A 24,897-nucleotide genomic window follows, 5' to 3' on the forward strand; every position below is an offset into this window, starting at 1 on the left:
CAGGATCTACTTAAGCCTGAAGAATCAGGTCATGTGTGCCTTGGAACTCTTACTGAATTGTGCTGAATCGTGATTTATTGCAAAGACTGTGTGTTGCTATTTGCCGCCAAATCCGCCATCGCCGCGCACGAGGGGAAGAGCCATAGCTTTGTGGGTGGAGCCAGCCAAAAAGAGCACGGAACAAGAAGACGCGGTGAGGTGCTGATTCCGGAAGAGGAACCCCGACTTCCAGCAGGTAAGCAGGGGGAGGAACGGCCATGTCTGATTCGGGAGGAGCGGAGGCGGCGGACGCAGCTGCAGACCCTGGGGCGCCTCCAGGCCCCGCAGTAGATGCCGCCGTGGGCCTTGCCGCAGAGCTTGCCGCCCCCATCAGCCAACCGGATACTGCCGTGGCTACATCAGCCACAATGCCCTTCTCCATGCCGTACCTACCTGGAGCAGCCTGGCTCCTGTGATACTCTGGAGAATCACACACACTAACTGACTTTAAAGAAGGGATCCGCAGCCTGCTTGAGTTCTACCCCTTGACAGAGCCCCAGAAAGTTCATATGATAACAAGCCAACTCTTTGGAGCGGCTCTGAGAGAAGTGAAGTCCTGGCCCGCCGCGGATAAGAGAACTGCGCAGCAGGTCTTTGCAAAGCTTAAAGCCACCTTTGACACCCGCACCGCTACGGAAATTAAATTGACGTTCTATGGGTGCAAGCAGAGGCCGCAGGATAGCTTACGGGACTATGACCTTAATCTCCAGGAGGCACTGCGGGCCATCAAGCAGAGTGACAGCATGCAAGATGAAGATAAACTCCTGAAAGAGCGGTTCATCGAGGGGCTCTTGTGCAGTCATCAAAGGGCTCAATTACACTTCCTGACCATGCAGAATCCAGACCTGACTTTTGCACAATTCAGAGATAAAGCCATCCAGGCGTTACCGGAGCGACAGCCCAGCCGTGCCATACTTCCCAGGCATCAAGCCCTCACGTACCACCAGGAGGTGGCGCCAGATATGCCGGTTTCCGCCGAGGCCGATGCCCAGATCCTGGAAGATGACTCCCCTGCGGGTCTACGCCTCCAGATGCAGGAGCTGACCAAGAGCGTTGCTGCCCTAGCCGGGACCATACAGTCTCTACAGGAGGCCCCCAAGGAGAAGATCCAGCTGGCTTTCAGACCAGAAGATGTCCCCTGGTAGCGACAGAGGAGGACTCCACCGACCAGAGGCAGGGACGACGATCGCTTTCATAGGGACGGACGACCTATTTGCCGCCGCTGCCACCAGGTGGGCCATCTTGCAAGGTACTGTCATTTAAACGAGCAACCCCTGGGGCAGAGGGCCAACCCCCAGGAGTAGGACGATCAGGCCCGCAAAACTGGAGAGCCAAATACATCAGGGGCAACCAGTTCTCCCCATTGTTATCGACGGTATTTCCATGAACGCTTTGCTGGACACCGGTTCCCAGGTGACGACTATGCCTTACATCCTTTATAAACGTTATTGGGAGGACACCGACATTACCCGTGGCCCCAATGATGATTTCACCATAATAGCCAGCAATGGTCAGCCATTGCCACAAGTGGGGTATAAAGAGGTCACCATTAAAGTGGGGTGGGTAGAATTGGAGGCCCAAGGGATTGTAATTGTTGATAATGACCGCTGCGAATGTAATCCCATGATGACCATCGGTACTAATGTCATAGAAAACTGTCTTGCAGAAGTTATTGTCTTGTTACAGCAAGTAGCAGAAACAGCTGGCTACAGTGAACAATGCGCCCTGCAAAAAGAAATCAGGGTTCTGATGCAGAGACAGAAGGTGGAGCTGACTGGTGGTGAAATTGGTCGTGTCACAGTGAGTGATTCAAACCCCATTGCGATACCCCCCAGGAGTGAAATGTTAATATGGTGTCGGGCAACCACAGGCCTCAGGGGTAAAGACTATCAGGCCCTGGTAGAACCCATATATTCAGATAATAGGCCTACCCTCCTGACAGCCAGAGGGGTGGTTGATGTCTGCAAGGGGAGGGTGCCAGTACGTGTTCTTAACTGTGGGGAGGAGGAAGTCCATCTAACCAAATATGTCACACTTGCCAAACTGTTTACTGTTAATAATAGTGTGATACAGTCACCCGGACCCTTGGTCTCGTCAAATCCGGTGGAGAACAATGGTTCTGCAGGGCAACTGAAAGAATGGTGTCGGGAATTGCATGTGGGCACTGACTCTACCCCATCTCACCAGAAGCAGGGGGCCTACAGGGTGGTTCATGAGTACGAGCGTGTATTTAGCAAGCACCCCCTAGATTTTGGGCAGGTAAAAGGGATTCAACATCATATCCCCACAGGAGACAATCGACCCATAAGAGATACCGTCCTGTACCCCCAGCTCATTATCAGTTTGCCAAAGACATGTTGCGAGAGATGAAGGAGGCTGGGGTAGTGAGAGACAGTTGTAGCCCCTGGGCCGCTCCATTAGTCCTCGTTAAGAAGAAAGATGGCACAATGAGGATGTGTGTTGATTATAGGCAGTTAAATCGCATTACACATAAGGATGCATACCCACTGCCCAGGATAGAGAAGTCCCTGGCTGCTTTAAAATCTGCTAACTACTTCTCTACCAGTGGGTACTGGCAGGTTCCCGTGGCAGAGGCAGACAAAGAGAAGACGGCCTTCACGACGCCGATGGGTCTCTGCGAATTCAACTACATGCCCTTCGGATTGTGCAATGACCCGGGAACATTCCAGAGGATGATGGAGTGCTGTCTAGGGCACAAGAACTTCTAAACCGTGTTGCTATACCTGGACGACATTATCGTCTTCTCCAAGACTTATGAGGACCATCTGAAGCACCTGGCCGAGGTGTTCGAAGCCCTGTCCAACTTTGGTCTAAAGGTAAAACCATCCAAATGCCATTTGCTAAAACCCAAGGTGCAGTACCTGGGCCATGTGGTGAGTGCTGACGGGGTGGCCCCAGACCCCGTCAAAGTCACGGTGATCAAGAACTGGCCAAAGCCTGGCAACCTCCATGAGGTTCGGCAGTTCCTCGGGTTGGTAGGCTATTACAGGAGGTTCATCAAGGACTTCACCAAGAAGGCTGTGCCATTACAAGACCTGTTGGTGGGCCAATCCAGGAAGACCAAGGGTAAGAATACCCCATTTGATTGGAACGAGGGACTGGAAGAATCGTTCACTTGCTTAAAGTTGGCGCTGACAGGAGAAGAGGTACTGGCCTACCCTGAATATGATCAACCGTTTGTGCTGTATACGGATGCCAGCAACGTGGGACTGGGAGCCGTGTTGTCCCAGGTCCAGAAAGGCAAGGAGAGGGTAATCGCTTACGCCAGCCGAAATCTTCGTCCCACTGAAAGGAATCCGGACAACTACAGTTCCTCGCCATCATTTGGGCAGTGACGGAGAGGTTCAAACACTACCTGGCCTCAGCAAAATTCACCTTCTTCATGGATAACAATCCACTAACGCATCTGGACACAGCAAAGCTCGGTGCCTTGGAGCAGCGGTGGATGGCCCGGTTGTCCAATTACGACTTCACCATCAAGTACTGGGCAGGGCACAAGAACGTGAATGCCGATGCATTGTCCCGGATGCCCAACTTGCCAGAAACGGGAGAAGACCCTGAGGCACTAGAAGAGGTAGAGCTGCCCACTTTCCATCGCCCCAAGGCCACCCAGTGCTCCCATCAGGTGGAGAACAGGCGCAGGAATAAGCAGGGCTCCACGCTGAACCCCCTACCCCATCACGGGTGGGCAGAAACCCAGGATGGCGACCCCGCGGTCCGTCGGGTGAAAGAGCTCCTGACGCAGGCAGGTTTGCATCCCGGTCCAGATGACCCACAAGAGACACAACAGCTGTGGAGGGGGAGAGGCAAACTGTTTCTTCATGACGGTAAGCTGTGCCAGAGAAGCATTGACCCACGCACTCATGAATTGGTATGGCAGATATTGGTCCCAAGACAAGATGTGCTAATGGTTCTGGGAGCGTACCATGATGGGGCAGGACACTTCGGATGGAGGAAGATGGAGAGGCTACTCCGTGGGAGGTTCTACTGGATTGGCATAAAGAAAGCCATAGAGAAGTGGTGTCGGGAGTGTGGCCCCTGTAGCCTATGAAGGAAGGACCGTGACAGCCAACAGGCTCCCTTGCAGCCCATCATCACCAAACGGCCACTCGAACTGGTCGCGCTAGATCATGTGAAGCTAACACCTAGTCGGTCAGGTTATATCTACACCCTCACCATCGTGGACCACTACTCTAGATTCCTGGTAGTTGTGCCCGTCAAAGAACTAACGGCCAGGACGGCCGCCAAAACCTTCCAGCAGTACTTCTGTAGACTCCATGGGTACCCGGAAAAGGTACTGACCGATCAGGGGCCAGCATTTGAAGCGGAGGTGTTCCAGGAGTTCTGCAATTTGTATGGGTGTAAGAAGATCAGAACCACACCGTACCATCCACAAACCAACGGGATGTGTGAGAAGATGAACCAAGTGGTAATCGACTTACTGAAGACCTTACCTGTGGAGGAACGGAACTTATGGCCAACGAAGTTGCCCGACTTGGTAGACATGTACAACCACATCCCAGTGAATTCCACCAACTGCACTCCAGCGTACCTGATGCGAGGAAGATCTAGTAAGTTTCCTGTTGATATGGACATGGGGGTCCTAACCCCCGAAGATACCTTGCCAGATGCAGATTGGGATACAGAATGGCAGCAAAGATACCGCAAAGTACAGGAATGCGTGGAAAGAAGTCTCGCCCAAGCCAGACAAACGGAAGAGGAGGCTACACAAGCTTGACGATCAATGGGAGGCGGAACCGTATACCATCCTGCCATCTGATTTCGACAACACGAAGGTTTGCCTCATCAGCAAAGATGGAGGGGAAACCTCAACGGCAATATCCAGTGACCACCTTAAAATATGCCCTGATAAGTTGAGAGAGAGGGAAACAGATCCAAGAACCTCTCCACCTGTAGAGGAGGAGAAGATGATACACACTGTTCTTGGTGATTTTCCCCAGTCTTGCACTCAAATAAATCAGGCCATTGTGGTACCTGTCTTAACGTTTCGTCAACTGAAACCACCAGAACTAAATATGGTGCCAGATCATCCGGACCTGCAATCACAGCAGACCCCACCAGAGGATGCTATGCCAACCGTTGAACTGGCAAGTCCTCCCTCTGCTATCGGAGAATCTGCCATACCCACAAGTAGTAGCAGCAGCCCTGAGAGCTCCAGCATGCCAGTGCTACCTAGACTCACTAGAAGTGTAGCTAGAAGACAGTGCATTACACCAGCGATAGCAAGCATAGCGGGCCCTGTTAGGCCAATAGCCACCCCTGCACTGCGGAGGTCTACTCGTAGCACCAAGAATCAAACTCCACTTTGCTACAAAACTTGGAGATATTAACAATAGTTGCTATTTGGTTGAAAATGTTTGTGTAAATATCTTTGTTGCAGGTTTAAAAATGGACAATGGAGTAATGGACAGTGAATTGCTCCAAAACTTTCACAGGGACCCCTTTGTTTACCCGGGTCCCTGCTGTTTCAAGGTTGCACCCACTGATCTGGGAGTCATGAACTGTGCATGACCAAACTTTCGCAACGTTCAAGTGTCCTCACCTCCCATAAAGGGAAGCCCTCTTGTATTTACTTGTTCATAGCATTTGCTTGTTCATAGCATTTCAAAATTTTGTATGTCTGTTGCTAACATGTATTGTTGTTCTTCTTTTCCCAGTCCGGGAGTACTGGATTTAACGGGGGGGAGTGCAGCGCTCCATAGTCCTGGTCGTTGCAGTACTGTCGCTCCACCACTAAGGGGAGTGATGGTACGTCTGATTGCACTAAAAGAGGTATCACAGACACACATTACACTTCACACTCCGGCCGCCAGGGGGAGCAAAAGGTCCTATCTACTAGGCCACTCCTCACACATGGGTAAAACTGGGGGTTGGATAGGAAGTCAGGAAGAAAGTAGCTGAGGAGAGCTCGAGAGAGGACCTGTCAGGGGTGGGATCCTGGCAGAGCCCTAGAAAAGGACAGATCGTTACGGAGCCGTGCCTGTGCCTTATAGCGGCAGACTCCTAAGAAAGGACATGAAGCGAAGCATATTGTGGAGAAGTGAGAAACGGGATCACAGCACAAAGGAGATAGAACCAGAAGGAGTTGTGCCTGAAGAACAGCAACATCCTGCTGAGGCGCGTAGCGGCCGGAACGCCGAGAAAGTAAGAGACTCTACGCATTACTTTGAACTACGGCCGGGCAGTTAACTTTAGGTTGGCTGTCTCACCTTTACACCTAACGAAGACAACAGAGGCAATTGTGGGAGAGGGGTGTCTCTAGGGTCCCTATAAAATAACTCCAGGCCTACCCCGTCATACGGGTGCATCCTATCCATGTCATCTTGGGGACGTAGAGAGAAAGAACAGAAACATACACGACAGTTGTGAGGACTATCCCATGGTGGTCAGCAGGGAGGTACTACAAGACACAGGCGCTGTTGGGAAGGACACTGATTTCCACCTGTAAAGGGAACTCTGGATGTGCCTTCAGACCGGCCGGTCTCAGCCAGCCCTGTTAGCAGTGCTCTGGATTGCGGATGCTGAAGCCTTCAGTAAAGAGGTAAAGAGACTGCAACCCTGTGTCCTTGTTATTTCCTGCAACCTACACCACCACCTACACCTTTTATTGGGCGCCCCTTAGCAGGACCACGGACCGGGTCATGCCACCGTGACATCCTCAGAACCGAGAGACCCGGTACCGAGTACCCCGCCGTCCTGCGTTTGGGGGCTGCTCCAGTTACTATGCATAAAAATCAAGGAACAGTCATTAATAACTCCTCCAACTCTCCTCCTCATATATGCTCCTCTCCCACCATTAGCTATGCAGCAAATGCTAGCTCTGACAAGTATTAACAAGTCCAGATTATAACGGGAAAAGGAGTGGCTAACCGAGCTCAGTTGTGAGCACAGGGATTTCCAACATGGCCGATTCTGCCAGAAATAAATACATTTAAAACAAAGGAATCATAGAATCATAGAATGTTAGAGTTGGAAGGGACCTCCTGGGTCATCTGGTCCAACCCCATGCTCAAAGCAGGATTCACTAAATCATCCCAAACAGATGTCTGTCCAGCCTCAATTTGAACACTTCCATGGAAGGAGAACTCACTACCTCTCATGGCAGCCTGTTTCACTCATTGATCACCCTAACTGTCAAAAAGTTTTTTCTAATATCTAATCTGTGTCTCCTCCCATTCAGTTTCATCCCATTGCTTCTAGTCTTTCCTTGTGCAAATGGGAATAAAGGTGATCCCTCTACAATGTGACAGCCTTTGAGATATTTGTAGACAGCTATTAAGTCTCCTCTCAGTCTTCTTTTTTGCAAGCTAAACATTCCCAAATCCTGTAAACGTTCCTCATGGACATGGTTTGCAGACCAGTCACCATTCTGGTCGGTCTTCTCTGAACTTGCTACAGTTTGTTTATGTTTTTTAAAATGTGGTGCCCAAAACGGGCACAGTATTCCAGATGAGGTCTAACCAAAGAGGAGTAGAGGGCAATAATGACTTCACGTGTTCTAGACTGTGTGCTTCTGTTAATACATCCCAGAATTGTATTTGCCCTTTTTGCTGTTGCATCACACGCATCACACTGTTGACTCATGTTGAGTCTCATGTTCAGTCTGTGATCTATTAGTATACCTAAGTCTTTTTCACATGTGCTGTTGCTTAGCCCTATTCCTCCAATTCTGTACATGCCTTTTTCATTTTTATTGCCCAGATGTAGTACTTTGCATTTTTCTGTTAAAAATCATTCTGTTAGTTGCTGCCCACTGCTCCAGTTTATTTATATATTTTTGAATCCTCTCTCTCTTCTCTAGTATTAGCTATTAGCTATCCCTCCTAGCTTTGTGTCATCAGCAAATTTAATCAGTTTACCCTCAATTCCTTCATCTAAATCATTGATAAAGATGTTGAACAATACAGGGCCCAGGACAGAGCCCTGTGGTACCCTGCTTGAGACATTCTTCCAACTGGATGTGAAACCATTTACAACCACTCTTTGGGTCCAATCACTAAGCCAGTTATGAATCCACCTAACAGTTGCCTTGTCCATTCCATACTTAGAAATTTTTTCAATAAGGACTGCGTGAGATACTTTGTCAAATGCTTTGCTGAAGTCAAGGTATACTATTTCTACAGCATTTCATGGCTGCTCACTTTCCCCAGTCCCACACGCCCGGTGCCTCGGGGTGATCCTCGACTCTGCCCTCTCTTTCAAGCCACATATCCAAGCCCTTGCCTCCTCCTGCCACCTCAAACTCAAAAACATTTCCCGGATCCGCGCATTCCTTGACCGTGACACCACAAAAACACTAGTGCATGCACTTATCATCTCCCGCCTCGACTACTGCAACCTCCTACTCTCTGGACTCCCCTCTAGCACTCTGGCACCACTCCAATCCATCCTACACTCTGCTGCTCGACTAATCTACCTGTCTCCCCGCTATTCCCCAGCCTCTCCCCTATGCCAAGCCCTTCACTGGCTTCCTATCGCCCAGAGACTCCAGTTCAAAACCCTCACAATGACCTACAAAGCCATCCACAACCTATCTCCTCCATACATCTGTGACATGATCTCCCGGTACCTACCAACACGCAACCTCCGATCCTCTCAAGACCTCCTTCTCTACTCCCCTCTCATCTCTTCTTCCCACAACCGCATCCAAGACTTCTCCCGTGCTTCCCCCATACTCTGGAACTTTCTACCCCAGCACATCAGACTCTCGCCTACCATATAAACCAAAAGAAGAATGGACACAAAAGCTAAGAATAACAATTTTATTGAAAACCATTAAAAAAGTACATAAATACACAAATGAATATTTGAATAAAAACGATGCAATGGATAAACGAAAGGCAACACTAGTGCCACGTACGTGCGTATTAGGCTAAAGAGCAAAAAGAGTTGGTATATACTCATCCCACAAAAATGTACAACAAAATACAAAGAATAGCTAATAATATCATTAAATATTTGTGGTGACAGAACCAACCAGACATATAGTAGCAGTAATACAAAAAATAGCTCACTGATAGTAAGCGGGTGCAGGGAGATACTAAGTATGCATAAAAATCAAAGTACAGATAAAGTGCCTAATGCAAGGTATAATGCGGCGATAAGACCCTATACAATCATACTACCCTCAACACATGGGTGCACATATACCGGGAAAGTCCCATAAGCGTACATGGGTAAAGCCGTATTATACTTACTAAATGATGGATACATACACAGAATCCCACCCTGCGGCCGTACGTGGAAGGAGGAGCCTACCATAGCAACTTTCAAAAAGAACCTGAAGACTCACCTCTTCTGACAAGCCTACAGCCTGCAGTGATCCTGAACCTACTGAACCGCCGCACAACCAGCTCTGCCCTCTCCTAGTGTATCATCACCCATCCCCTGCAGACTGTGAGCCCTCGCGGGCAGGGTCCTCCCTCCTTATGTACCCGTGTGCCTTGTTTGTGCTCATGTTTAATGTATTTGTCTATATTTGCCCCGTATTTCACATGTAAAGCGCCATGGAATAAATGGCGCTATAAAAATGAATAATAATAATAAAATAATAATTTCCCTGATCCACCCAGTCAGTGATTCTGTCATAGAAGGAAATTAAGTTAGTCTGACATGACTTATTAATTACAAACCCATGCTGACTCTGCTTAATCACTTCATTCTTATCCAGTTACTTACATATGTGTTGTTTAATAATTTGCTCAAAGCTCTTTCCTGGTAGAGACATCAGACTCACCGGCCTATAGTTCCCTGGTCTACCTTCTACCCCTTTTTGAAGATAGGAACAACATTTGCTCTTCTCCAGTCTTCTCCGACTTCTCCTGCTCTCCAAGAATTTTCAAAGATTACAGACAGTGGTTCAAAAATTTCTTCTGCTATCTCCTTCAGTACTCTGGGGTGAAATTCATCTGGACCCAGAGACTTGAATTCATTTATGTTAGCTAAGTGTTACCTCATTATCTTTCTGTTTATAGATATCCTGGATTCTTCTATTCCCTTAAAAGGACAGTGAAAATCAGTTAGATTTTTTTTCTGAGTGAAAACAGATACAAAATAAGAATTTAAAAGTTCGGCCTTCTCAACATCCTTTCTTACCATTTCATAATTTTCATCCTGTAAAAATCCTATAGCATCTTTGACTTTTCTTTTATTTTTGACATATCCCCCAAATCCTTTTTTATTGCTTTTGACATCTCTTGCAAGCCTTAATTCATTGTCAGCTTTAGATAATCTGATTTGTACCCTGCAGGTTCTGCAGTCAGCATTATATTCTTCTTTAAATATGCTTCCCTCTTTCCATTTGATAAACATTTCTTTCTTCCTTTTTAGCATGTGTTTAAGTTCTGTGTTCATTCATCCTGGTTTCCTTAAATGCTTCCTATTCTTCCCTCTTTTCGGAATTGTTAACGATTGTGCTTTGAGAATCTCATTTTTCAAGATTTCCCATCCTTCCTGGACATTTTTGTCCTTAAGGATATCCAGCCATTGGATCCCTCCAATTCTCTTTCTGAGTCCCTTAAAATCTGCCATTCTGAAATCTAACCTTGACGCCTGAGTTTTCACAGTTCTTCCTCCTCTAGTTATCCAAAATTCTAAAATAGCATGGTCGCTACCTCCTAGAGTCCCAACCACTCTTACCTCCTCAACCATTTCCTCCCTGTTTATAAGGAGAAGTGCTTCTTCTCAGCGCCGGAGTAGGAACAATCAGACACTGCAGTCTTCTGGCTCCACACTGTTGCCGTAACCCCGTAAGATATAGGTGCTCATTCTGACAAATACTAAACAATAGTTAGAGTTTTTGTTCATTAGTTTTGCTTTTTTTTTAAACGTATAATAGTTTATATTAAACAAGAAATAATATAGGTGACGATTCTGATGAATATTGAACAATGGTTAGAATTTTTATTTAAGTGTGGGAAGAAAAAAGAGGTGTGATTTAACTCACCAGAATATATTAATGATAATATTAATGAACTCTCCATAAAGGGCATCTTTTAGTAGGATCAACCCTCATAAGACGTCTATATGGCCATGTAGGTCATAGGAAGTTGAATAAAATTATTCTTTCATATCTGTGATCTAATGTCTCATTCCAGAGAAATCCACGTTTTTGTTAATGAGCTGTTAAGATCTATGGGCTGGACATAGATCTCCTGGAAACTCCGCTCCCAGAGCTTATTTTAAATGAAAGGCGGCATTATCACCGATTATTACCGATGAACAGTTATCTGCTTAGGGGGTGCAGCTCTATTTAAGGAAATTGGAGCTGATCTGCAGTTCTCTCCAGCCACTGCTACATATTGGATGGAGCTGTACAATTCAGATCGTACAAGATTTGCAAGTGGCTGCTAATATCAGCTGAATGGTAAGGTGTTGGGTGCTGGACCCCACCATTCTTGTAATTGGTAAAGTTTCTCCTGAAGAAGAATGCCAAGCTGGCATAGGGAGACTTATAGGTTTTGTCATACTTCCTGGGAAAAAATAAATTAAAATTGGAATAAAATAGGGTCTCTAGTGCCACCGGCTGAAGGGTGCAGTCCAAGAAGTCAACATTAACCCATTAAAATGTTGTGCAGCATGCCTGAGGATATGAAGACAGACATCTCTATTTGTAGCAAGCTGTTTCGGAGTTCTTGACTTTCCTTAGTGCAAATAGGAGACTGGTTAGTTGGGTAAGAGGATGGAAGGTCTATGGAGGTCTTTTCCTTTTGTGGAAAATTATTTTCTGCCTTTACTTCCTAAGTCATGTGGCAAAGCTCTTTAAAGGGCCAATATTGACTTTTCGGAGTGCCACCTCAAAGGGTGAAGCTAAAAAATTCTTCTCTACCTCTGTGAAAAGTCTGTTTTCAGAATTGGGTTGATGATGTGATTAGTTTGAGCTTGGGGGCTTAGCACAGTGTAACTTTGTAAATCTATTGAGTAATAATCTACTATATAATTGTCTAAGGGGTACTTCCGTCTTTCTGTCTGTCTGTCTTTCCTTCTTTCTGTCGCGGTTATTCATTCGCTGATTGGTCTCGGCAGCTGCCTGTCATGTCTGCCGCGACCAATCAGCGACGCACACAGTCCGGAAGAAAATGGCCGCTCCTTACTCCCCGCACTCACTGCCTGGCGCCCGCTCCATAATCCCCTCCGCTCACCGCTCACCCAGGGTTAATGCCGGCGGTAACGGACCGCGTTATGCCTCGGGTAGCGCACTCCGTTACCGCTGCTATTAACCCTGTGTGACCACCTTTTTACTATTCATGCTGCCTATGCGGCATGAATAGTAAAACGATCTAATGGTAAAAATAATAATTAAAAAAAAAAATCGTTAGATACTCACAGTCCGTCGGTCCCCGGATCGACAACAGGCCTTACCCGCTCCTCCCGACGCTCCATGCTTCGATCTCACGAGATGATGACGTAGCGGTCTCGTGTGAACGCTACGTCATCATCTCGCGAGACCGCAATGCACTCTTGGGACCGGAGCGGGCGAGGAGCATCGCTTGGATCCGGGTGCTCCGGAAGGCGAGTATATCACTATTTTTTATTTTATTTATTTTTTTAACAGGGATATGATGCCCACATTGCTATATACTGCGTGGGCTGGGCAATATACTACATGGGCTGGGCAATATACTACATGGGCTTTTCTATATACGTGGCTGGGCAATATACTACGTGGCTGGGCAATATACTAAATGGGCTGTGTTATATATGTGGCTGGGCAATATACTACATGGGCTGTGCTATATACTACGTGGCTGGGCAATATACTACATGGCCTGTGCTATATACGTGGCTGGGCAATATACTAAATGGGCTGTGCTATATACGTGGATGGGCAATATACTACATGGGCTGTGCTATATACTACGTGGCTGGGCAATATACTACATGGGCTGTGCTGTATACGTGGCTGGGCAATATACTACATGGGCTGTGCTATATACTACGTGGCTGGGCAATATACTACATGGGCTGTGCTGTACACATGGATGGGCAATATACTACATGGGCTGTGCTATATACTACGTGGCTGGGCAATATACTACATGGGCTGTGCTATATACGTGGCTGGGCAATATACTACATGGGCTGTGCTGTATACGTGGCTGGGCAATATACTACATGGGCTGTGCTATATACTACGTGGCTGGGCAATATACTACATGGGCTGCGTTGTATACGTGGCTGGGCAATATACTGCATGGGCTGTGCTATATACTACGTGGCTGGGCAATATACTACATGGCCTGTGCTATATACGTGGCTGGCCAATACACTACATGGGCTGTGCTATATACTATGTGGCTGGGCAATATACTACATGGGCTGTGCTATATACTACGTGGCTGGGCAATATACTACATGGGCTGTGCTATATACTATGTGGCTGGGCAATATACTATGTGGCTGTGCTATATACAATGTGGCCTGCGCAATATACTACATGGGCTGTGCGATATACTACGTGGGCTGTGCAATCTACAACGTGGGCTGCGCAATGTACTGCGTGGGCTACGCAATGTACTGCGTGGGCTGCGCAATGTACTGCGTGGGCTGCACAATATACTATGCATACATATTCTAGAATACCCGACGCGTTAGAATCGGGCCACCATCTAGTTAGGGTATAAATGCACAAGCAGTTAATGTGGCCAGTTGGTGCTAAGATCCATAACTTACTTTTTCTCATTCAAGTTCTTTATGTACTATTGATTTTACCTTTGTTTTTGACATCTCAGCATAATGATCCTCCAAGATTTCCAACTTTGAAGAAAAACTTTGAAAAAACTTTTTATGATACTCATTCGGGAAATATTTGTGCTATTTGTGTCTGTTTCTGGTCATCCAGTGATTTTTGACATGGAGTATAGGTTGTCAAGGGATTTGTTAGCACATTGCAAAATTGTATTTAATTAGTATTGTGATAAATTTAAATCCTTACCAAAATTTGCAGTGATATGACGGTGGACCCATCCATTCTTATAAAATGATTTGAGAGTACTCAGTGGTTGATATTTTTTAATGGCTAAGTGAAAAAATGGTAACAAACTCCAGGCTTTCGAGACTACTCAGGACTCTTCATCAGGCATAGTAGAGAAGAGACCTGAGTAGTCTCCAAAACTTGCTATTTATTACCATCTTTTTCAGTTTTCCATTAAACGGTGTGAACCACTGAGAACTCTCAAGTTTTAATATTTTTCTATCTACTGGCTAACATGGAATAAAGATATATTTTTACTGTATAAAATTTACTCATAATTTGAAAAAATGTAAAAACAATCCACGTTTTTCTCCCCCAGAAATTACCTACAGCTGGGTGTTTAATGAATATCCCTCTTTTGTGGCTGAAGACAGCCGGCGCTTCATCTCCCAGGAGACTGGAAACCTCTACATTTCAAAAGCACAGGCATCCGATGTGGGCAGCTATATATGCCATGTGAAAAATGTCCTCACCAATACAAGAGTTATGAGCCCACCAACGCCGCTAACCTTACGCAACGATGGTAAGTCATTTTTCTCTCTAACATAGGGTTTATATTTTTCAGAGGTGAAAGTTGGTGTAAATTGATTTGAGTGACCCAGTCCAGCAGTCAGGTCCGTACTCTCTGACTGCTGGACAGGAGCCCTGAAAACCACTGACATCTCGACGTTCACAGATTTTCTATTTGATTAGGCAGTCTGATGCAACATCACATGTCCATCAAGCCGCAATGATGAAATTTTACTAGGTCAGATAATCAAAGTAAGAGCTGCGGCTACCGGCAGGTTAGAGGCGGTTCTCGTGACTCTCATCCAGTGGTCAAAGATTTGTGAATTGGGTGGCTACCGGCAGGTTAGAGGCGGTTCCCATGGCACTCATCCAGTGGTCAAAGATTTGGGAATTGGTCTCTTCACTGGGTCCTGTGAACCAGTTCCCTCCAATTTTAGTAGAGTGTGAATTTATAATTTCATCACATGAGATGTGAAGAGAGTTTCAATCACTACGGCTGTTAACATAATTACTAGACTAAAGCAGACAGTGTGTTCACTATTTCATAGTTTCTTAATAGCATTAAAAGGGGTTCAACTTCTTAATATAGTAAAGGAGAGAGGAGTGCAGTGAATCCTGGTCATTGCCACTGACAAAGGTTAATCAAGGAGGTAAGTATAAATAAAACTTTACATTTGTTGCAACGCGTTTTGGAGTAGAACCTACTTCTTCTTCAGGCAGGAGGAAGGAGTAGGGCGCTGCTGCTGACATAGTTTAATCCAGTTTATTGAAACGCATTTTGAGTAGAACCTACTCCTTCCTCAGGCAGATTAAACGTTGTCAGCTGCAGCGTCGTACTCCTTCCATCCATCTGGTCCTAGCCTTTGGATTCCCACAAACCTAGAACATCCGATGGATAAGTGATAGCTTCTTCCAACTGGAATACTACTCTAAGATGAAGCGGGAGGAGGGGGATGCAGCTGCAGAATCTCTCTGTAAGACTAACAAGAAAATTATGTGAAGGACCAAGCACCGCTGTGACATCACCTCAAAGAAACCTCCACACGGAAAGGACGGAAAGTGAAACAGTGCATTTTTGTGAAAGCAGCAGAGGGAAAGAAATAGACTCAAAACGTACCGGTTACACACGTCTGCCTGCACTAAATCTAAAACACATCTACTGCTGCCTCAATATGCTGAATCACAGTCCAATCCTCCATATTTTATAGTCCCATTTTTATTTTCGATGTGTTCAGCTCTGAACCATGAATGAAATGACCTTCAATTGACCTTAACAGCTAAATGATATAATGGACTGCTCCATGTTCATATATTCTGATTCCTGGGACAGGGCAGTGAAGCAGATTTATGATACCGCACTAATCACATGCCAGAGCCCCCTCCCTTATATTTCCATCTATGAAAATAGAGAACAATATTACATCTTTATGTCACTTTGCGCGAGATTCTACAAATTCAACTGTTATCAATCTTTAACTTTCCTATACATCTCAAAGGAAAACTTATCTTCACGATACCAAGCAAATTAAATAAAAACATCAAAAAAAAAATCCTAGAATAGTTTCTCAGTAAAATGAATATCTCGTTTATAGAATGTCCTTGACTATCATTCATTCTGTGCAATTCAATTTCACCTCGAGCGAGCTTATAAAAACAATTTAATATTCTATCTATAAAAAAAGATTAGAAGTTCCCTTTTGTAATAAAACATTACTATATTAACTTTCTTCACTCTTATTTGGTAATTTATAGAAAGTCATTTTTATTTGGAACCCAATGAAGATAACAAAATATTAAGCTTTTTATCAGCCGGATCTGGATCATTTCAGATTGTAGACAATGTAGCATTGCGTTTGGCAAGGACATGCAATCCATGCAGCTTGTACTGATGAGGGTTAGTCCTGGATGGTCCTCCGATAAGAACAAAGGAGGATAGGACCTCTTCCAAACACCCTGCCTGTTGAAGAGAAAGCTGGCTCTTCGACAAGGCAATAAGAAGCCTACTTGATGCCGACGTACCTGCCGAGTTTTGCTACAACAGTACTCTTAAGGAAGGTGATTTTCCTTCTACTGTGGCATCCTGTCTGTCATTTTTTGCAGCAGCTTTGCAACACCATTTTTCTTTAACTTGTAGGAAACAACCAATGAGCAGCTTGCAAGCAGAAGGCACCTGAAGAGTGGTCAGGTCATTTCTTTTAACTGCTTCACGACTTTACCAATGTGAAGCGGTTAAAAGACGCACCAAAAACTGAACATGTTAACATCAAGTCGTTTTTACATTTTAGTACATACTTTCATTTTTTTATGTTTATTTAGCACGTTTTCATTCTGGTAGTGTACCCTGACAGAGACGTCTTGCACACATACCCTTACAGACACCAGAAATTCTAAAAAAAACAGGTTGATTTTATTTACAATCTTCAAATTTGGAGGCAATATTATGGAAGCCACATCCAGCATTGCTTTTTCCACCTTTAGTGAAATTCATTGGGCCTGAGCCAGTTCCACCTTCATATTTGTCACAGCTTACACCCCAATATCAGTGAGTCTCAGTTCTCGCACACACTGTATCTTCATGCGCTACTACCAGCCCACTACACTTTTAGTTCCACAAGGGCATCCCCAAAAGGTGCCCACCCTCCGCACTCGGTTTTGGGACTGCTCTTTCCTGGTTGCTATCTGCTACCAGACTCGTGCCTTTCTGCTATGGCGTCCCTTTAATTCCTACTACGACTTATCCTTTGCCACTAGTTATGTGGAGTAATCTCAACATTGTGACTAATTTCACTCCTCTCCAGTGGGCTGATTCACATTAGTGTCAGTTCACATGATGGGCCTCTCTCGCCACAAGAACCAAAGATTGGAGAGGAGGACCAATGAGTTGTGGCAGAGGTGACGAAAGTACAGTTGAGGGCCTAGGACAACTGAACATAATGCATTTTATTGTTTCAACCTCTTATTAGGCCTTGAAACAATTCAGCAAAATGGCGGCCACCTGACTGCTGTTTTGCAGGATTTGTGCCAACTGAAACCTGAAAAAATCGTATTTGCGAGAATTTGTAATTTTGGGGAAATTCATAACTAATTTTATTAGTTGAAGATCAATTCAATAATCTCTACCACCCACCTATCATGAAAGCATTAACGGTACCAAAAAACATTCCCAGTAGTACTCACAATTTTTAAGAACACCTGTCTTTATATTCTGGAGTGCTCTTCCGAGACTGCTGACTAAACAGAAATGTTCAATATTGAGAAAAAAAATCTTGAATAAAGCTGACCTACCAGACTCAATACATGGACTGGAGTAAGGATATCTCTTGTAAATTTCGAAAGTCTTGCTGAACTTCTCCAAGCCTTTTTCCCTGACTCCTGTTTTTTCATGATCAGTGTGGGTCAGACCTAAGTTGTCCAAACCATTTAAATGCAATGAACCCTTGTTTAGTTAGCAACTCAATAACATCTTAACATATACTTACCTTGTAATGTCTTCACATCCTGATCCGTCCAGATGTCTCCGTATCCCAGAATTCCAAGCGGCTGAAGTTCATCGACCTCCATATTGGGACACCCAAGTGATGGATGTCTCAATATGGAAACTCTTGCGTGGTACCACCAACAGAACACCTTTGCAGCACACACGCACACACACTGTATACGCCGTACGCACCACACAAACACACACTACATATACCATATGCACCACACACACACATTGTATACGCCGCATGCACCACAAACACACACACACACTGTATACGCCGTAAGCACCACACACCCACTGTATATGCTGTGCGCACCACACACACTGTATACGCCGTACACACCACACACACACACTGTATATGCCGTACGCACCACACACACACAAACACACAGTGTATATGCCGTACGCACCACACACACTCTGTATACGGCGTGCGCACTACACACACACACTGTATACACCGTACGCACCACACACACAAGCACACTGTATATGACGTATGCACCACGCACACACACTGTATACGCCGTACACACCACACACACACTGTATACACCGTACGCAGCCTTATGCGCGGTACCACCAGGGGAACAAAATCACGAACACGCCGCCGCAGTGATCAGCCAAATGATTCACTGACCGCCGCTATCTTTGTACAGGAGGAGCACATGCACAGTTTTAATGTGACCGCAGCTATCTGTCCGCACAAAGATGGCGGTGGTCTGATTTACTGCGTCAGGTAAAATATTTCACTGACTATTTTTAAACAATATTTTACCTCACAAAATGTATCCTCTGCGATCTCCTGCTGTAATGTCACTATTGTCTTTGAGGGGAGAACACAACACAGTAAGGAGAGAGACAGCGGACAAGGGGGATAGCACATGGGGTAGACAGGTCAAAGAAGAGAGCACAGACAGGAGAAGTCAGCACATGGGGAAAGAGAGAGTGGATAGGTGGGTGAGCACATGGGGGAGAAATTCTCAACACTGCAAAGCCTGCCCCCATTGTGACATTACCGGCCTCCATCTAGTTAACATAATAAAAGACAAAGCTATAACATAAAATCCAATTCAAGGAAAAATGGGAATGCACTCACCGGTCTGTTGAAGCAGCAGCACAAAACGATCGTCGTCCTTTCATTCCACGTTCTCCCTGTTGTCTCCTGCACAGGCCCCAATAAAGGATTTTTTTTTGCTTCAACAGACCGGTGAGTGCATTCCCATTTTTTCTTGAATTGGATTTTACCTTATCTCTGGACCTTTGCACCCGAGGGTCTTGATTGTTCAGGCAGTTGTGGCAATAGCAGCGGCATTAAGTGGTGGAGGTATAGACTCTGGGTCTCAGCGGTGCCGATTTTTTTCTTTTACTGGACATTTCAAAAGCTATAACATACATTGGTTAGGCAACTCTGCTCATTTGAGCTTACAATTTATAGGGCATTTGCTTAAGAGGTAAGAGGCTGTAGATATAAAGGAGTGAAGGAATACCGGTTTGGGGACTCTCTATCAGCCACTTTTCCAAAGAACATATTTTTCAGGAGGCAATTGAAGGTTTATGTGGTTGGAGAATGTGGGGTAAAATAACGTAGAGCATTCTAACAGAGGGTGAAGCACAAGAGAAGTCTTGTATACAAGTGTTTGATATTGGGATTAGAGTGACAGAGAAAATACTGTCATTGGCAGTGCAAAGGTATCGAGTTAGGTATGGTTTGTGAATTATAGCAATAATGCAGAATTGGATAGAACTTTGAAGGTCAGAGTGAGATTCTTTGTGTGACAATTAAACTGTGAAGGATGTATGATTCATTCTGTAAGGATATTTATAATAATAAACACTGGATACAGAACAGAACACCAAGTTTGGCCACTCCCTTTCAGGGCTTATATACAGCATTCTATAATGCTGTATATCTGCCCCTGACTCAACCTGTAAGAGAAGAAAAATAACTTTTATTATACTCACCTGCGGGGCGGTCCGGTCCGCTGGGTGTTGCTGGTCTTGGTCCAGCACCTCCCATCTTCTTGCGATGCTGTTCTCCTGCTTGCTTCATGTGGATGATACATCCCTGCATCATCTACACAGCCTCCCCGGCATTGCACAGGTGCTGGGCCTCTCTGACCTTTCCCGGCGCCTGTGCACTGCAGTACTTTGGTCTGCCCTCAACAGAGCAGATAAGTACACCTGCGCAGGAGCGTGATGCCGGGGAGCCTGTGTAGGTGATGCATGGATGCGTCATCTACATGAAGCAAGTACATGAAGCAAGGGCGGGGATCGTAAGAAAATGGAAGGCACCGGACCAAGAAAAGCAACACCCATCGGACCGGATCGCCTCACAGGTGAGCATAATAAAAGTTCTTTTTCTTCTCTAAGGCCTCTTTCACACTTCAGTCTTTTTGTTTCCATCAAAATCCGTCTTTTTGTAAAAAAAACGTATCCAGCGAATTTGCCCGCTGGATCCGTCTTTTTCTCATAGACTTGTATTAGCAACGGATTATGACGGATGGCCTCACATTTCGTCCGTTGTGCACTGGATCTGTTGGAATTTGTTTATCCGTCATCTGGAGAGAACGTACAAAGAAACATTTGTTGTCTGTGTCGAAAAGTCTGCCAGTGACGGATCCAGTGGCATCCATCGTTGGCTAGAATGGAAGCCTATGGGCGCTGGATCCATCAAAAGACGGAATCCAGCGACGGATTCCGTTTTTTGAAACTGAGCATGCCTGGAAAAATTTCTATTGCTTTAATTTAACTAATTTTTCCATTCAGGGAATCTCTCTCTCTCTCTCTCTTTCCAGAATTCTGTTCCATTAAATTCTTGCGGCAGCTGCTTTGACAGATCCGTCAAAAAAAAGGATCCAGTGCATCAGTTTTTTACAATCTGCACAGGATCCGTCTTTTCAACACTTTGACGGTTTGTGACGGAGTCTAAAAAACTGATGTGTGAAAGAGGCCTTACAGGTCGGATCGGGGGCTCATATACAGCATGATAGAATGCTGTATATCAGCCCTGAATGGTGATGGCTGTAACTGGTATTGGCCAAACCTGGTAACAGGTTCACTTTAAATCCATAGAAACAAGTTGAAAAATTTGATTCATGATGGACATGTAGATATCATAGATTGAGTAAAACTCTCAGGACCTCAATGACGACTTTCCACGCTGGCAGGTCCATATTTTACTTGGTCAGTCAACTTGTGAATTCATGGCAAATGTATGGCAATCTGCTGACCACCAGGTCAGTCAACAAACCCGTTATCTTTGTGTGACAACACTTTTAATTGAGTCCTAATCACACCCCAAATGTGTCTTGGTCATCCAATGAGTGCTAAGCCTAAAAGTGTTTTCGAAAGTTATTTTAGCCCTGAACAAGTAACTGTATATACCCAATGAACCAAATATTGTAGTCCAGCCACTATGACTGCTCGTTTTTCAGTGCACTAATCTTTGTATGGTTTAAAGTAAAAGTAATCTTTTATATATGGTGTCCTCATTGCAAGACCATAACCTGTAGCACACCTGTGTTCCGGAGGGCACGGGCAGTAAAGTTTTACAACTCAAGAATTAACTGCAAAAAAGAAGAATTATTAGAAGTCATAAATGTAGCTAAACTATAGTAAAACATGATATGCACCTCTCTACAGCTTTCGAAACGGGTAAAAGAGCACGTTTAGCTCAAACCGCCTGATAAACAAGGGTGCACTGAGATGATCTTTATGGTCTTACTAACCTCAGCAATGACCAGTACAATTCATTTTAAGCAGACTCTTCCTCTCTCGGGTCCATAAATAAGATCCATCAAGAACAAGAGCGTTTTTCTTCCTATTCGTTCCCTTCAACCCTTTTATATGTACGCCATCTGAGAAGCTGCAGAGGCCAGGGTAATGTCCAATATGTTTCTTACACCAATAATATCAAATCGCACTTTATGGAAAACTCAGAAAAAAACCCTACAAACAGTTATTTATGGAAAATCTATCATTATTTTATATGATTTCTTTCCAAAATCAATAGTGGATGTGAATACAGAGAAATAACTTTGAGAAAAAAATGGTTTTTCGAGAGGGTGTTCTTCACCAGATGCATTTTTATTAGTGATGAGCGAGTGTACTCGTTGCTCGGGTGGTCTCCGAGAATTTATGACTGCTCGGAGATTTAGTTTTCATCACCACAGCTGAATAATTTACAGCTACTAGCCAGCCTGATTACATGTAGGGGTTGCCTGGTTGCTAGGGAATCCTGTTATGGTTCTCAATGGCAAGAGAACATAGCCCCAGCAAACATAAGAACTAGCTCTTGGAAGGATGGAAACTAAACTGACCATGAACTAAACCTGCCGCACAACTGACAGTAGCCGGGTAGCGTAGCCTGCGTTTTATCCCTAGACGCCCAGCGCCGGCCGGAGGACTAACTAATCCTGGCAGAGGAAAATATAGTCCTGGCTCACCTCTAGAGAAATTTCCCCGAAAGGCAGACAGAGGCCCCCACAAATATTGGCGGTGATTTAAGATGAAATGACAAACGTAGTATGAAAATAGGTTTAGCAAAATTGAGGTCCGCTTACTAGATAGCAGGAAGACAGAAAGGGCACTTTCATGGTCAGCTGAAAACCCTATCAAGACACCATCCTGAAATTACTTTAAGACTCTAGTATTAACTCATAACATCAGAGTGGCAATTTCAGATCACAAGAGCTTTCCAGACACAGAAACAAAACTACAGCTGTGAACTGGAACAAAATGCAAAAACAAACAAGGACAAAAGTCCAACTTAGCTGGGAGTTGTCTAGCAGCAGGAACATGCACAGAAAGGCTTCTGATTACAATGTTGACCGGCATGGAAGTGACAGAGGAGCAAGGCTAAATAGCGACTCCCACCTCCTGATGGAAACAGGTGAACAGAGAGGATGATGCACACCAGTTCAATTCCACCAGTGGCCACAGGGGGAGCCCAAAATCCAATTTCACAACAGTACCCCCCCCTCAAGGAGGGGTCACCGAACCCTCACCAGAACCACCAGGGCGATCAGGATGAGCCCTATGAAAGGCACGGACCAAATCGGAGGCATGAACATCAGAGGCAGTCACCCAAGAATTATCCTCCTGACCGTATCCCTTCCATTTGACCAGATACTGGAGTTTCCGTCTGGAAACACGGGAGTCCAAGATTTTTTCCACAACGTACTCCAACTCGCCCTCAACCAACACCGGAGCAGGAGGCTCAACGGAAGGCACAACCGGTACCTCATACCTGCGCAATAATGACCGATGAAAAACATTATGAATAGAAAAAGATGCAGGGAGGTCCAAACGGAAGGACACAGGGTTAAGAATCTCCAATATCTTGTACGGGCCGATGAACCGAGGCTTAAACTTGGGAGAAGAAACCCTCATAGGGACAAAACGAGAAGACAACCACACCAAGTCCCCAACACAAAGCCGAGGACCAACCCGACGCCGGCGGTTGGCAAAAAGCTGAGTCTTCTCCTGGGACAACTTCAAATTGTCCACTACCTGCCCCCAAATCTGATGCAACCTCTCCACCACAGCATCCACTCCAGGACAATCCGAAGATTCCACCTGACCAGAAGAAAATCGAGGATGAAACCCCGAATTACAGAAAAAGGGAGACACCAAGGTGGCAGAGCTGGCCCGATTATTGAGGGCAAACTCCGCTAAAGGCAAAAAAGCAACCCAATCATCCTGATCTGCAGACACAAAACACCTCAAATATGTCTCCAAGGTCTGATTCGTCCGCTCGGTCTGGCCATTAGTCTGAGGATGGAAAGCAGACGAGAAAGACAAATCTATGCCCATCCTAGCACAGAATGCTCGCCAAAATCTAGACACGAATTGGGTACCTCTGTCAGAAACGATATTCTCCGGAATACCATGCAAACGGACCACATTTTGAAAAAACAGAGGAACCAACTCGGAAGAAGAAGGCAACTTAGGCAGGGGAACCAAATGGACCATCTTAGAGAAACGATCACACACCACCCAGATGACAGACATCTTCTGAGAAACAGGAAGATCCGAAATAAAATCCATCGAGATGTGCGTCCAGGGCCTCTTCGGGATAGGCAAGGGCAACAACAATCCACTAGCCCGAGAACAACAAGGCTTGGCCCGAGCGCAAACGTCACAAGACTGCACAAAGCCTCGCACATCTCGAGACAGGGAAGGCCACCAGAAGGACCTTGCCACCAAATCCCTGGTACCAAAGATTCCAGGATGACCTGCCAACGCAGAAGAATGAACCTCAGAAATGACTTTACTGGTCCAATCATCAGGAACAAACAGTCTACCAGGTGGGCAACGATCAGGTCTATCCGCCTGAAACTCCTGCAAGGCCCGCCGCAGGTCTGGAGAAACGGCAGACAATATCACTCCATCCTTAAGGATACCTGTAGGTTCAGAATTACCAGGGGAGTCAGGCTCAAAACTCCTAGAAAGGGCATCCGCCTTAACATTCTTAGAACCCGGCAGGTAGGACACCACAAAATTAAACCGAGAGAAAAACAACGACCAGCGCGCCTGTCTAGGATTCAGGCGTCTGGCGGACTCAAGATAAATTAGATTTTTGTGGTCAGTCAATACCACCACCTGATGTCTAGCCCCCTCAAGCCAATGACGCCACTCCTCAAAAGCCCACTTCATGGCCAAAAGCTCCCGATTCCCAATATCATAATTCCGCTCGGCGGGCGAAAATTTACGCGAGAAAAAAGCACAAGGTCTCATCACGGAGCAATCGGAACTTCTCTGCGACAAAACCGCCCCAGCTCCGATTTCAGAAGCGTCAACCTCAACCTGAAAAGGAAGAGCAACATCAGGCTGACGCAACACA

At 45.5% G+C, this 24,897-nt stretch overlaps 1 protein-coding gene across 2 annotated transcripts in view; it reads left to right on the forward strand.

The window, feature by feature from the left end:
• Nucleotides 1–24,897, forward strand: part of CNTN5 (contactin 5) — a 2,016,448-nt gene that overhangs the window by 1,448,273 nt on the left and 543,278 nt on the right. For both annotated transcript variants that reach the window (XM_077298468.1, XM_077298469.1), the window contains one exon: nt 14,373–14,576. In XM_077298468.1, the coding sequence (XP_077154583.1) occupies nt 14,373–14,576 (204 nt within the window). The remainder of the gene's footprint in view (nt 1–14,372; nt 14,577–24,897) is intronic.

The sequence above is a fragment of the Ranitomeya variabilis genome, chromosome 3, assembly GCF_051348905.1.
Source record: "Ranitomeya variabilis isolate aRanVar5 chromosome 3, aRanVar5.hap1, whole genome shotgun sequence".
Lineage (NCBI taxonomy): Eukaryota > Metazoa > Chordata > Amphibia > Anura > Dendrobatidae > Ranitomeya > Ranitomeya variabilis.